This window comes from Stegostoma tigrinum, chromosome 26, assembly GCF_030684315.1.
Source record: "Stegostoma tigrinum isolate sSteTig4 chromosome 26, sSteTig4.hap1, whole genome shotgun sequence".
NCBI lineage: Eukaryota > Metazoa > Chordata > Chondrichthyes > Orectolobiformes > Stegostomatidae > Stegostoma > Stegostoma tigrinum.
The window spans coordinates 464840-479861 of record NC_081379.1 but is presented as its reverse complement, the minus strand read 5'-3'; the positions used below and the strand labels follow the sequence as shown (position 1 = coordinate 479861).

The 15022-nt window shown below is 43.0% G+C and overlaps 1 protein-coding gene across 11 annotated transcripts in view; it reads right to left on the bottom strand.

Moving 5' to 3' along the window:
• LOC125464019 (membrane-associated phosphatidylinositol transfer protein 2) overlaps positions 1-15022 on the bottom strand; it is a 427235-nt gene that overhangs the window by 106683 nt on the left and 305530 nt on the right. For all 11 annotated transcript variants that reach the window (XM_059654853.1, XM_059654859.1, XM_059654857.1 and 8 more), the window contains one exon: positions 1327-1541. In XM_059654853.1, the coding sequence (XP_059510836.1) occupies positions 1327-1541 (215 nt within the window). The remainder of the gene's footprint in view (positions 1-1326; positions 1542-15022) is intronic.

Below are 15022 nucleotides of genomic sequence, written 5' to 3'. Positions count from 1 at the left end.
TACTGGAATGGTTTGCACAATTAAGTGAGCTGGGACCAGTGTCCCAGCAAACCATACACTAGGGAAGTAGAGAGGGCTTTAAACTAAACAATTGGATGAGAGATCAAGCCTGAGTCGGAAATAGCAATTCAAGGAGTAAGTCAAAGCAACAGAGCAAAATAATAATACAGGAAACGAAGGTGAGAGAATGGCAGGAGGGGACAGAGAGAACAAACCTATGAATACACCAACAGTCATGACTGGATGTTACAAAAATAATCTGCGTGGGTCTGGGCAGTCCCTGAGTTTCAGACAGATAGCTACAGTGTAATTGCAGGATAAACCACACTGGGCACAAGCAGAAGGATTTTTCCTGAAATGATATTTGGTTTTTACATAGTGATTTTATCTTCCTGCTGTAAGTATCTGCTCTCAGGACCAGAAAATTACAAAAATACAAGGCCAGGCAGAAAAGAGATTTCTGTCATTTCTTATGAATGCCAGTGCTGACACTGTAAACAGTCATTCCGTTTCATTAGGATTACCAGCCAGGTTAGCACAGTTGGAGCTTTGCAATTGTTGCTCTACTGAATGCAGCCGATAGAAATTGCTGAACTCAGGCAAGCAAGGAGCGCGTCTAAGTGTGCGAGGAATACTAGCCCCCAGGTCCACCAGGTGGCCACCTACGTCACATTGACAACAATAGTCTAATAATCAATCTCTTGAGGGAATGATTCAGTCTGTGGGTTAGCTCATTGAAAACAGTTATATGTTTAAGAAATTATGAAGCAGGAATTATAGCAAACGAACTGATTTCTGTGTGCGTGTGCAGCTGACTGGTATATAGCAGACTGTCAGGCAGAGTATATACATCACATAAACACAGCACAGGGAGTGAAATTTGTTCAAGGCAAGATAAACGCAAAACCTAAAGGCAGTTAAACTGACACTTGCTACCTACAGTAAACTGAAGGTAAAAACAATTACTCCAGTTAGCCCCCTTAAATTGATCCTCTGCACTGCCATCCCACTTCTGCGAAAATGGCTTGAGGCTGGGATAAAGTGGGGGAGTTGGCACAAAGACAGGTGGTGCTACTTTTAGTGAGTGAATGCCTGCCTCCAATCTGGTATTGGCAGATCTAAAGATATAGCCCTGAGTTTATTGTCTCATCTCCACTCAAAAAAGTTCACCTCGAAACACTACAAATCCTAGCAGACCATATTGTTTTGAATCGCTTTCACATATTCTGATCTTAAAGTCGTCCAAGATATTTAATCTATAAAGAATAGAATGTATTTATTTAGCAATATTATTCTCGCAAAGCCTCTGCATCTGTGAACATGTACCTTGTTCTGGTATAGGGGTAGGCATTCCAGGACTCCTCTTCAACACGCAATGCAGCTTTTGGTAAAATAGACCTGAACCAGCTAGGGATGTGCATACCAATATGATACACTTTGCGGGTGTACTGTCCAGAACCACCTGGACCATCATTATACGGCCGGTTCTCAAGGATTTCCACACCACTCCCTTCTCCAGAAGTCTCTTCTCTGCTCTTTTTCTGTAAAACAAGAAAAACATTCACATGAGAATTTAATTTGCCTCTTGAATAGCAATGAAAAAGTAGCTAGAAAAGCAGAGGAGCCTCTTTAATCCAATTATTGTGGCATGATTTTGTTTGGTTACATATTCTTTAAACAAAACATTAAGTAGCAAGAGAGTAGAGTGAGAGGTTGCATTTCTGTCTATTGAATTCAACATTAAGTCATGGCACCAACTGCATGCTCAGGGAGATGTAAAGAATCCTTCAGCAGTGTTTGAAAAAGGCAGCTCTCTCTCATGTCCTGATCAATATTTATCCCTTAGCTAGCATTTAAAACAGATTATTTACTCATTCATCATGCTGTTTCCTGTGCAACATTCAGTATGTAAATTAGTTGCCATCCTTACCTAATTAGAACAGTAATTACAGTTTAAAAAGTATTGCCTGCAAAATACTTCTAAGTTTCCCTGTGAACAAGAAAGATGTTTTAGAAGTGGAATTGTTTTCTGGTTTTTCTAAACCAATCTAGAAAGTAACTTCAATATTGCTCTGCAAATCCTGCAAAGCATTTACTATGACCTCACCCAAACTAGTGCAAAAGCAAAATACTCGATATGCTGTAATATATTTTCTGAATTCTACATCATAATCAGAGTTCAATATCTCAGTAGAAAATATATGTTATATGATCTGGGTCTAAGAACATATTCAGATAATATATTTTCAAACACTTCACTATACAGTCAAACATCCTTAACAATCAATATTGAAAGTAGTGAAAGATGACTATCACATTTACTTGCACAATAACAGTATAGAAATATGAGTTCTTTACTTTGTTTGAATAAGGAGATCAGGGGCTTCGAAACCAAAGTTAACACATCACATTTCATTTTTAAATGGCTTTTTGACAGTATCAAAGCTTTGAACCAATCCAGAGTTTTGATCAGTGTTTCAACAGTAACAAGGTTAGATATAAAGTATTCATTGATTCACAAATAATGGCAAATAGCTTCTGGAACATTGACAGGACCTCAGATTTCTAATGAACACAAATATCAATAATTCACAAGAATATTTTAAAAGAACCAAGTGTTTGAAATCCCTGTGGAAGAGTTCTTATTTCACGGCCTGACTCTTGAAGTCTCTAGTGTGATTAAATAGGTTGTGTTTGAAGAAATACATTGTAGCTTGCCATACTGACATGACCGTTGATATCACGTTTTGTAAGGATTTAGGGAAGTACTCACTTTGCACACTACATGGGACATGGCATTAAGAAGTGTGCAAGTCAGATTGTGTGGATTTTCATTACTATAACATATGATAGTATACAAGAATAAAACATCACTCTGTGGTGTCAATGCTGGGCAATTCCTCATGCCTTTCAAAATGAGATGAAAGGGATTGAGTTGGAAATTCTTCCAGTTACAATGGTGAAATTATGTGATTGTGACATAATTGATAACAAACCTGAACAATTAAGAGTAGCAACCCTGTTAATCAGTGCTTAGGAAAGAGTACACTAAGTTGTATTACACCAAGATCTTGGAGGAGCATAAAAGATGGTCTCCTGGAATGTTGGAGATCTTGAAGATGAACTCTGAATGCTTACAAATGTCATTTACGAATGCAATGGGCAGAACGTTAGACGGCCCAAAATGACATGCTGCATGAGTAGTCAAGCAAGGGCTACCTTGACGTCAATTCCCAAAAGAATTCTAGCCATTGAGAGGAGATTCTCACGAGGCCACAGCAAAATATGCCTACTAAGGAGGATTACTGTTCATTGTCAGCATCATTAACTATACATCTCATCTTGTGCAGTGTCCTGTTCTACTGCCCTCCTACAGCAAACTAGATGCTAAGAATTTGAACAAGAAAGTCTGAACAGGTATCCTGCAACTGCAGGACACTGTTGGATCGCCTTCTTAGACACCTAACAACATGTTCTCACAACACAGTCCAGGATAGCGGACATATTTGACCCAACCTAGATTCTACATCTTATCCTACTGTCCTCAAAAATAACCTATTGGTTAAAGTGCTTTTGCTTCAGAAAACACATTACTGAAGGAAAATCTGTTTTTTCCTTGCTTTTCTTGAGTCAGCACACTATTCCCAGAGTGGTCCCAAAAAGTTGAAAAAGAGCTATTGAAGTATGTAAGGTTCCTAGCTTATCTGTCTGATAGACTCAGGTAACAGGAAACATGCAGCAGATTTCTGGATTTAACAAATAGATCTTAAGCACAGGTAAACAATGATGAACTGTCAGCATATAATTCTACTTGTTAAAACGAACCTCCTTCAAATATCCCACCCACACATACACACATAGACAGACACAAGACAAAAAAAAATGTTATAGAGACAGAGGAAAACAAATACTGGGAAACAGTTTAGTACCACCAAATCAGAGCGGTTATGATGGCCTAGTGGCATTATTGCTAGACTATTATCCAGAAACCCAGGTTCGAATCCTGCCATGGCAGAGTGCAGGGAAGTGGTGTTGAAATGCCCATTAGCCATGATTTAAATGGCGGAGTGGACTTGATGGGCTGAATGGCCTCACTTCCACCCCTATGTCTTATAGTCTTATGGCCACCTGAGTAATTAGGATGGTCAATAAATGCTGGCCCAGCCAATGGCACCCTCATCCCGTCAATGAATATAAAGAAAAAGAAATCAACTTCTTCAGATTTCTTTCAGGTTCTTTCACTTCATCATAGGAGGTAAACAGAAAGTGGTTCACAAATTATAAAGTTAAGTGAACTGAAGACTTATTGATTAAAAGCAATAGCTGACTGCAACTAGTGGAAGAAATTGTGGTTTTTAGTAGTTTGTGATATTTAGCCAGGGAGACAGACATACCACCTCGCCTTTCAGAGCACAAACATTTTCCATTATATTGCTCAGCTACCAAGGAAAGAGAAAAAGTTGGCATCAAGCTGATAGCCTTAAGCAGCCACAGCTGGTGAGACATGCACAAATCAATCAGCAACTTGTTGCTGAGCGAATCTCACTTTGTCAGCATACCTCAGTACTGTGCTGTCTCCGCTCACACCTTCCCCTACTGCTTGCAAAACAACATTACAAACATAGATAATGGGAACTGCAGATGCTGGAGAATCCATGGTAACAAAAAGTGTGAAGCTGGATGAACACAGCAGCCAAGCAGCATTTCAGGAGCACAAAAGCTGACATTTCAGGCCTAGGCCCTTCATCAGAGCCTCTGATGAAGGGTCTAGGCCCGAAACGTCAGCTTTTGTGCTCCTGAGATGCTGCTTGGCCTGCTGTGTTCATCCAGCTTCACACTTTATTAACATTACAAACATAACCCACTGAGTTTCTGCCACTTTTCTTCTTCTTCTTCAAAAACAAAAGCAATTCCTTGCTTAGTCCTTTGTGTAAAACAGTGGTGGCTCAGAGGTGGGCACTGCTGCTTCTCAGTGCTAGGGACCCAGGTTCGATTCCAGCCTCAAGTAATTGTGTGATGTATCAGTTAGCAGTCATCAGACTGAAGTTACTGTTTGGGCCATGAAAATCCTGCCACAAGTTTTGATCAAAGCAAATCAAGAATTAGAACAATTGACAAGAAAAGCTTCAAATTAATTGTCAGAAGGACTCTGAAGAGGTCAAAGACTTGGGACGCAGTTTTCTCTCCCTGGATGTAGCAAGGGGAAGTGAATTCCTTTTCAGGGCAAACTCACTCAATTACTTCCCCTTTCACCGCTTCTCTTGCCACTTCAGCAATTAAGTACTTGGTAAGAAAGTCCATGAACCAACAATTAAGGCCCTTAAGTCATCAGTTAACAGCCACTTAATAACCTCAACTTGCCACCCCCCGATCACCAGTCTCCATGATGGGTGAGAAAGGTGGCACCCACCTGCTGAAATGGTAAGGGGTGGGGTGTTATCGAATTGCTCCAAATCAATGGAGATCAAAAGGCCAGGTTAAGGGGCAAGGGGGCAATATCCCGGGGAAAGCATGTGGCCTCTGAAAATCGTCACCAAAAACACTTGTCTCACACTTAGAGGAAAAACTCTGAGAACTGCGCCCTTGAAATCTCCTTCAGAACTGAAATCAGGATTTCCACCTGAGCCTTAGGGATTTGCAGCTCAGTTCTAACTCTAATCTTGTGGAAACTGTAAATATATCATCATGAGAAAAGGAAGAGAGGAAAATAGAAAACGCAAAAAGGAAAAAAGGTGAAAGAAGAGAAGGAAAGAAAGACGGAACAAAAAGTAGGATACAGAGAGAATATTTTCCAATATTGCGTAAGTGAGAAGAAAATTAGAGGGGCTTAAATAATACATATAAAGGCCTGCATTTTAAACAAATAAATGAGCAATAAGTTGAAGAAAAAATGATTTATGAAATAGTTGATAAAAGTTTAATAAATTCAGACTGCATGACTTGTATCTTTCAGTATTAAATGATATTAAAGCCTCATGTCAAGGATGAGACCAGCTAGATTTATACCATAAAAAATGGCCACTCAACCAAACTGATCAACAGCCATTTTATGTTTCACCTGAACCTCCTCCCATTCAGACTTCTGACGAAGGGTCACTGGACCTGAAACAGTATCTCTGATTGCTCTCCAAAGATGCTGCCAGACCTGCCAAGATTTCCTGCAACTTCTGTTTTGCTGTCCTCTCAGTGACCTCACTATAACACAATATAGTTGTATTACTAAGATAAGAAGGTGTGGAACTGGATGAACACAGCAGGCCAAGCAGCAGAAGAGCAGGAAAGCTGATGTTTTGGACCTAGACCCCTCATCAGAAATGGGGGAGAGGAAGAGGGTTCTGAAATAAAGAGGGAGAGAGGGGGAGGCGGATCGAAGATGGATAGAGGAGAAGATGGGTGGAGAAGAGACAGACAAGTTAAAGAGGCAGAGATGGAGCCAGAAAAGGTGAGCATTTTGGCCGGGGGGGGGGGGGGGGGGGGGGCGCGATGGCGGTGGTAGGGAGAGGATAGGTCAGTCCAGGGAAACGGACAGGTCAAGGGGGCGGGATGAGGTTAGCAGGCAGGAAATAGCAGTGTGGCTTGAGGTGGGAGGAGGGGATAGGTGAGAGGAAGAACAGATTAGGGAGGCGGGGACAAGCTTGGCTGGTTTTGGGATGCGGTGAGGGGAGGGGAGATTTTGAAGCTTGTGAAATTCACACTGATACCACTGGACTGCAGGGTTCCCAAACAGAATATGAGTTGCTGTTCCTAAAACCTTCGGGTAGCATTGTTGTGGCACTGCAGGAGGCCCAGGATGGACTTGTCGTTTGAGGAATGGGAGGGGGGAGTTGAAGTGGTTCGCGACTGGGAGGTGCAGCTTTTTATCGCGAACTGTAGGTGTTCTGCAAGGCAGTCCCCAAGCCTTTGCTTGGTTCCCCGATGTAGAGGAGGCCACAACAGGTACAGCGGATGCAAAATACCACATTGGCAGATGTGCAGGTGAGCCTCTGCTTGATGAGGAAAGTCTTCTTGGGGCCTGGGATGGGGGTGAGGGAGGTGGTGTGGGGGCAGCTGTAGCACTTCCTGCGGTTGCAGGGAAAAGTGCCGGGTGTGGTGGCGCTGGAGGGGAGTGTGGAGCGGACAAGGGAGTCATGGAGAGAGCGGTCCCTCCGGAAAGCAGACAAGGGTGGAGAGGGAAAAATGTCTTTGGTGGTGGGGTCGGATTGCAGATGGCAGAAGTGTCGGAGGATGATGTGTCGGATCCGGAGGTTGGTGGGGTGGTATGTGAGGATGAAGGGGATTCTCTTTTGGTTGTTATTGCGGGGTGGGGGGTTTGAGGGATGAGTAGCAGGAAATGCGGGAGACACGGTCGAGGGCATTTTCGACCACTGCGGGGGGGGTGGAGTTGTGGTCCTTGAAAAACGAGGACATCCGAGATGTAGGGGAGTGGAATGCCTCATCCTGTGGTAGTGGCGAAGGAATTGGGAATAGGGGATGGTGTTTTTGCAGGAAGGTGGGTGGGAGGAGGTGTATTCCAGATAGCTGTTGGAGTCGGTGGGCTTGAAATGGATATCGGTTTCTAGGTGGTTGCTTGAGATGGAGACAGAGGTACAGGAAGATGAGGGAGGTGTGAGAGATAGTCCAGGTGAACTTGAGGTTGGGGTGGAAAGTGTTGGTGAAGTGGATGAACTGTTCGAGCTCGTGGGAACATGAGGCGGCGCCGTTATAGTCATCAATGTAATGGAGGAAGAGGTGGGGTTTGGGGCCTGTGTAGGTGGGGAAGAGAGACTGTTCCACGTAACCTCCAAAGGGGCAGACATAGCTTGGGCCCATGCAGGTACCCATGGCCACCCCCTTTGTCTATCGGAAGTGGGAGGAATTGAAAGAGAAGTTGTTGAACGTGGGGACGAGTTCTGCTAAGCGGATGAGGGTGCTGGTGGAGGGGGACTGGTCAGGCTTAAGGGACAGGAAGAAGCGGAAGGCCGTTAGGCCATCTGCATGGGGAACGCAGGTGTATAGGGACTGGGTGTCCATAGTAAAAATGAGGCATTGGGGACCGGGGAATTGGAAGTTCTGGAGGAGATGGAGGGCGTGGGCAGTGTTATGGACATACGTAGGGAGTTCCTGGACCAACAGGGAGAAAATGGAGTCCAGACAGGTAGAGATGAGTTCGGTGGGACAGGAGCAGGTTTACCAGAGCAGGTGGGTTTGTGGATTTTGGGAAGGAGATAGAAGTGGGTAGTGCAGGGTTGGGGAACAATGAGGTTGGAGGCTGTGGGTGGGAGATCACCTTAGGTGATGAGGTTGTGGATGGTTTGGGCGATGATGGTTTGGTGCTCAGGGGTGGGGTCATGATCCAGGGGACGGTAGGAGGTGCTGTCGGAGCACTGGTATCTGGCCTCAGCGACATAGAGGTCAATGCGCCATACTACAACTGCGCCTCCCTTGTCCGTGGGTTTTGTGGTGAGGTTGGGATTGGAGCGGAGGGCTGCACGTTCTGCGGGGGAGAGGTTGAAGGGCGTGAGGGGTGGAGAGGTTGAGGCTATTGAGATCTTGACGACAGTTGGAGATGAAGAGGTCGAAGGAGGGTAGGTGGCCGTAGTGTGGTGTCCTGGAGGCGGGAGAAGAGGTCAATAGAGGGAGGGTTAGGTTCATGGTTAAAGTAGTAAGCGTGGAAGTGGAGGCGGTGGAAAAACTGCTCAATGTCCAAACGTTACGTATGGGTAGAGGGGGACAAAGATGAGCCCCTTACTGAGGGCTGACCATTCGTCCTCAGCAAGGGGGAGGTCTGGCAGGATGGTGAAGACTCGGCAGGACTCAGTGTTGCTGTCTCCTCTGCAGCTGCTGGTCTATTACTTTTCTGTTAAAAATATCTAGCTTTTCTTAAATGCCAGGGAGGAGATTGCCGAGCCTTTGGCGTTGATCTTTAACTCGTCATTGTCTACAGGAATAGTGCCAGATGACTGGAGGATAGCAAATGTGGTTCCCCTGTTCAAGAAGGGGAGTAGAGACAACCCTGGTAATTACAGACCAGTGAGCCTTACCTCAGTTGTTGGTAAAGTGTTGGAAAAGGTTATAAGGGATAGGATTTATAATCATCTAGAAAAGAATAACTTGATTAGGGATAGTCAGCACGGTTTTGTGAAGGGAAGGTCATGCCTCATAAACCTTATTGAGTTCTTTGGAGAAAGTGACCAAACAGGTAGATGAGAGTAAACCGGTGATGTGGTGTATATGGATTTCAGCAAGGCGTTCGATAAGGTTCCCCACAATAGGCTATTGTACAAAATGCGGAGGAATGGAATTGTGGCAGATATAGCAGTTTGGATCGGAAATTGGCTTGCTGAAAGAAGACACAGGGTAGTAGTTGATGGGAAATGTTCATCCTGGAGACCAGTTACTAGTGGTGTACCGCAAGGGTCGGTGTTGGGTCCACTGCTGTTTGTCATTTTTATAAATGACCTGGATGGGGGCGTAGAAGGATGGGTTAGTAAATTTGCAGATGACGCTAAGGTCGGTGGAGTTGTGGATAGTGACGAAGGATGCTGTAGGCTGCAGAGAGACATAGATAAGCTGCAGAGCTGGGCTGAGAGGTGGCAAATGGAGTTTAATGCGGACAACAACAATGCGTGCAACGGTAGTAGATGCCCCAACTTTAGGTACATTTAAGTCGTCATTGGACAAGCATATGGACGTACATGGAATAGTGTAGGTTACATGGGCTTGAGTTCGGTATGACAGGTCGGCACAACATCGAGGGCCGAAGGGCCTGTACTGTACTGTAATGTTCTATGTTCTAAGTGTGAGGTGATGCACTTTGGTAGGAGTAACCAGAAGGCAAAGTACAGGGTGAATGGTAAGATTCTTAGTAGTGTAGATGAGCAGAGAGATCTCGGGTGTCCATGTACACAGATCCTTGAAAGTTGCCACCCACGTTGACAGGGCTGTTAAGAAGGCATACAGTGTTTTAGCTTTTATTAACAGAGGAATCGAGTTCCGGAACCAAGAGGTTATGGTGAAGCTGTACAAAACTCTGGTGCGGCCGCACTTGGAGTATTGCGTACAGTTCTGGTCACCGCATTAAAAGAAGGATGTGGAAGCTTTGGAAAGGGTGCAGAGGAGATTTACTAGGATGTTGCCTGGTATGGGGAGAAGGTCTTACGAGGAAAGGCTGAGGGATTTGAGGCTGTTTTCATTAGAGAGAAGAAGGTTGAGAGGTGACTTAATTGAGACATATAAAATAATCAGAGGGTTAGACAGGGTGGATAGGGACAGCCTCTTTCCTAGGATGTTGATGGCGAGCACGAGGGGGCATAGCTTTAAATTGAGGGGTGAAAGATATAGGACAGATGTCAGAGGTAGTTTCTTTACTCAGAGAGTAGTAAGGGTATGGAACGCTTTGCCTGCAACGGTAGTAGATTTGCCAACTTTAGGTACATTTAAGTTGTCATTGGATAAGCATATGGGCGTACATGGAACAGTGTAGATTAGATGGGCTTGAGATCGGTATGACAGGTCGGCACATTGAGGGCCGAAGGGCCTGCACTGTGCTGTAATGTTCTATGTTCTATGTATCTAGATAAAGTATTTCAAATTACACTTTGTGAACAAAAATTCCACATTCTCGCCACTTCTTAGAAAAAGAGATAACAAGGTGTGGAGCTGGATGAACGCTGCAGGCCAGAGAGCATCAGAGGAGCAGGAAAGCTGACGTTTCAGCTCTGGACCCTTCTTCAGAAGAAAAAGGAAGTTTCTTCTGAATTCTCTCCAAATATTGGAAAGTGGGATTTGGTTTTATGGGCCTTTTCTTGGCTGCTACAGACATGATGGGCCAAGTGTACTCATTCAGTGTCAAAAATGTTCTTAGATTTTATGAGTCCAAAACAGAAACATCTTCTCTATGTCTATTGCATCCAACTCCTTGACAGTTTTAAAGACTTCAATCAGGTCAGTCCTCAGTCTTTTTTCCAGAGAAGAGGCCCCTGCCTGTCCATTATCTTTGTAAACCTACTTCACATCTTGTCTGATGTGGCTAAACCCTAATTAAGTAACTTCAAATTATAATTAACATATATTCTGAATTACAACACGAGTAAAAGCAAGATGATCAACTCCCTCCCACAGTCCTAAATTATCTGCACAATTATGGCTTTCTGCTGATCAATATCAACAATTTATTACGATGCTTGCCCAATATCAGAATGTTCCAACACTACACTTATCAGACTGCAGTGGAAGCCATAGCACAGCTGACACAAGACTCTTGCTAGTGTCAGGGACTGAATCCTGACTCTATTGAGTACAAGGACTGAACAATAACAACTTCTTACTGTATGCTGTGATCTATTTAAATGTTCTCTCTAGAGTCTCGATGCACTGCCACTGCTTCGACAGATGAGAGGATGGAATTACAGTACTGCAAATTTACAGCAACTGTTTCCACTGTGTGGACACAAGAGCTGATAATGTAACTATACTCAGCCCAACCATCTCCCATTATCCCCCACAACCTAACCATACTTCATCTGAACACTATATCTGAAATCTTGACTCCATACAAACAACATTGTGTGAGACTTTGCGAAAAAAAAGTCAGTTGCAATGTTCTTTGAGATACCAAAAGCTAAGCTGTTGGGTCAATCTATTAGATAGTTACACAACAAATTTTATTTTGTTTAAATATAATGAATCAGTTACATTTGGTGAAATTGCTGACATAGCAAGATGACAGTTAATATTAAATACAACAGAAAGTGTCTATAAATATTTATGGCACGTGCCTTAGTAGTTTTATTTCCTTGAGGAACTCAAAATTGGCAGGCAGGCAAGAGTCCAAACCCATCAGGAGAAGTCCATGCAGAACATGGACTATTTCTCCAAAAAATTAACGAGCAGGTCAAGGTTAGACATATGGATTAACTTTCCAAAATCTGTACCCACCTTGACTATACTGAGATGTATCAATACTAGTAGTGTTGATATTTTAATACTTTGCTTCTATCAAAAACTATTCAACAATTTGACAGTAACTTTAACTGAAACATAAGGATGCACGAAGGAGTGATTAGCTGAAAAGCTACAAGGTCTATACAGATCAAAAGCCAATCTTGACAATTTCTTACGATACAGCACACTGAATGGCCATTGGACATCCAAAAACGCTTCACGGCAAACAAATTACCTTGAAATGTAGTCACTTGTCGCTCTGCAGATAAATGTAACAACGAATATTAGGCAAAGTTCTACAAACACTAAAACAATAACCTGTTTTAGTGCTGGCAGTTCAGAGATTAACCCTCCCCAGAACACTGGATGCTTAGTTCGGTGACAAGATGTTGTTCATCTAAGTTGACTAACTTGGTTTAACGCTTCATCCAAAATACCACCCACTGGATAAACAGCTCATACATTATGACACTCACCCTTATTACATAGTCGGGTTTAGGATGTTGCAACATAAAAACAAAAGAACTTGGATGCTGTAAATCAGAAACTAACACAAATATTTTTCTAAAAACTCAGCAGGTCTGTCAGCATCTATGGAAAGAAATCAGAGTTAACATTTCAGGACGAGTGACCTTTCCTCAGAAATCTCATCATCTCTTCAGTACTTGTATTTAGACAAAAAAAAATCCTGTTTGATCAAGGATACTATCAGTTGTACAGTACAGATGATGACATATTTCCCAGCTAATCTAATGTCTTTAAATTACATACAACAGGAAAACCAGGGAGCATGTGTATTTTAATTTGGTGGAATGGCAATTACTTGTATATTTCTGTAGAGACAAAGCCATCCTTACTATTCAGTACAAACAGGAGTGCTAGCGCTAAAGTACAAAGGATTCTTTAATGAATTTATAGCACTCCTTGCTGAGACTAAAAGATTTTTCTGGTCTCAGTGAAAGCAGTGCAGCCACAGTTGGACAAAAGGAAGCTAATTTGCCAAATTTACAAATGCCTCACTATTTCCTGTTAGGGTACTGGACAAAATGCAACCTTTTTTAAAAAAAATGTTTTAGCATGAATTGGTAGCAAATAGAGTCATTGAGTCACAGAGCACAGAACCGCCGTTCAGCCATCCGTTCATCAAGTATGCACAAACCTATCTACACCAATCCCACTTTCCTGCAGTGGCCAACAGCCTTGATTGTTATGACATTTCAAGTGCCCGTACTTTTTAAAAAGTAGTGAAGTTTCCCTCCCAAGCAGTGCTTTCCAGATTCCCGCCATCTTTGGATGATAAAAAAAATCTGTTCTTCAAAACCCACAATCTCTTGCTCTTCACTTAAAGTTATATCCACATTAACCCTTCAGCTAAGGGGAACATCAGCTTCCTATCTCCCCATCCAATAATCTAGCAAAATGCATGGGTTTTAGTACTCAGATTGTCACAATCTAAGTGTCTTGTGTTCATCTGATTTTGAGTTTAATCTAAATGAAAAAAAGGGATAAAGTTCTTTGCAATATGGGTGATTGAAACAGCCAGGGCTGTGGTTGAGAAACACAAATGCACAACCGTTTCTTATTATTCAAAACTGAATGTTTCACAATTTTATGACAAGGTCCTGCTATGAAATTAACACAGAGGGAATTTGATACAAAGATCTTAAGCTTTGACCTGAGAATAGCACCAGCATGAGCACACCCTAAGGTCAATTCTTAGGGCATCAGGCAACATCTAAGCAGCAATACCCTTTCACAAGATGCAGCTGCCAAGTACTCCAGGTATTTTCTATTTTTAGTTGCGATTTCCAGCATTCAGAGCAGTTTGATTTTGTTTCATTCAATTCTAAAGGCTTAAAAGGCTGGGTTTAAGAGGCTGTACTTCCTGGTTGGAAGACTCTATCAAGTTGGTAAGACATGACCTTCCCTGCACAAAACCATTCTGCCTATCACTAATAAGTCCATTTTCTTCCAAATGTGAAATGAATTTAGAGCGCAGGACAGACATATCCCTGAGAAAATGAAGGATAGAAAGGGCAAGATTAGGGAACCATGGATAACAGGTGAAATTGTGAGACTAGCAAAGAGGAAAAAGGAAGCATACATAAGGTCTCGGCAACTGAAAACAGACGAAGCTTTGGAAGAATAATTGGGAAAGTAGGACCAATCTGAAATGAGGAATTAAGAGGGCTAAAAGTGGTCATGAAATATCTTCAGCAAACAGGGTTAAGGAAAATCCCAAAGCCTTTTATTCGTACATAAGCAGTAAGAGGGTAGCTAGAGAAAGGGTTGGCCGAGTCAAGGACAAAGGAGGGAAGGTGTGCCAGGAGTCAGAGAAAATGCATGAGATTCTTAAATGAGTACTTTGCGTCAGTAATCACTGAGGAGAGGGACATGACGGACACCGAGGTTAGGGATAGATGTCGATTACTCTAGGTCAAAATCGATGTAAGGAGGGGGGAGTGTTAGATATTCTAAAAGGCATTAAGGTGGACAAGTCAGCAGGTCCGGAAGGGATCTATCCAAGGTTGCTGGGGAAAGCGAGAGGGGAAATAGCTGGGGCCTTAACAGATATCTTGGCAGCACACTTGAGCACAGGTGAGCTCCCGGAGGACTGGAGAATTGCTAATGTTGTCCCCTTGTTTAAGAAAGGTAGCAAGGATAATCCAGATAATTATAGACTGGTGAGTCTGACATCAGTGGTGGGGAAGCTGCTGGAAAAGATACTAATGGATAGAATCTATTTACATTTGGAAGAAAATGGGCTTGTTAGTGATAGGCAGCATGGTTTTGTGCAGGGAAGGTCACGTTTTACCAACTTGGTAGAATTCTTTGAGGAAGTGACAAAGTTGATAGATGAGGGAAGGGCTGTAGATACCATATACATAGACTTCAGTAAGGCATTTGATAAGGTTCCCCATGGTAGGCTGATGGAGAAAGTGAAGTCCCATGGGGTCTAGGGTGTACTACCTCAATGGATAGAAGACTAGCTGGGCAACAGGAGGCAGAGAGCTATAGTGGAGGGAAATTTATCAAAATGGAGAACTGTGACCAGTGATGTTCCACAAGGATCTATTTTGGGGCAACTGTTGTTTGTGAT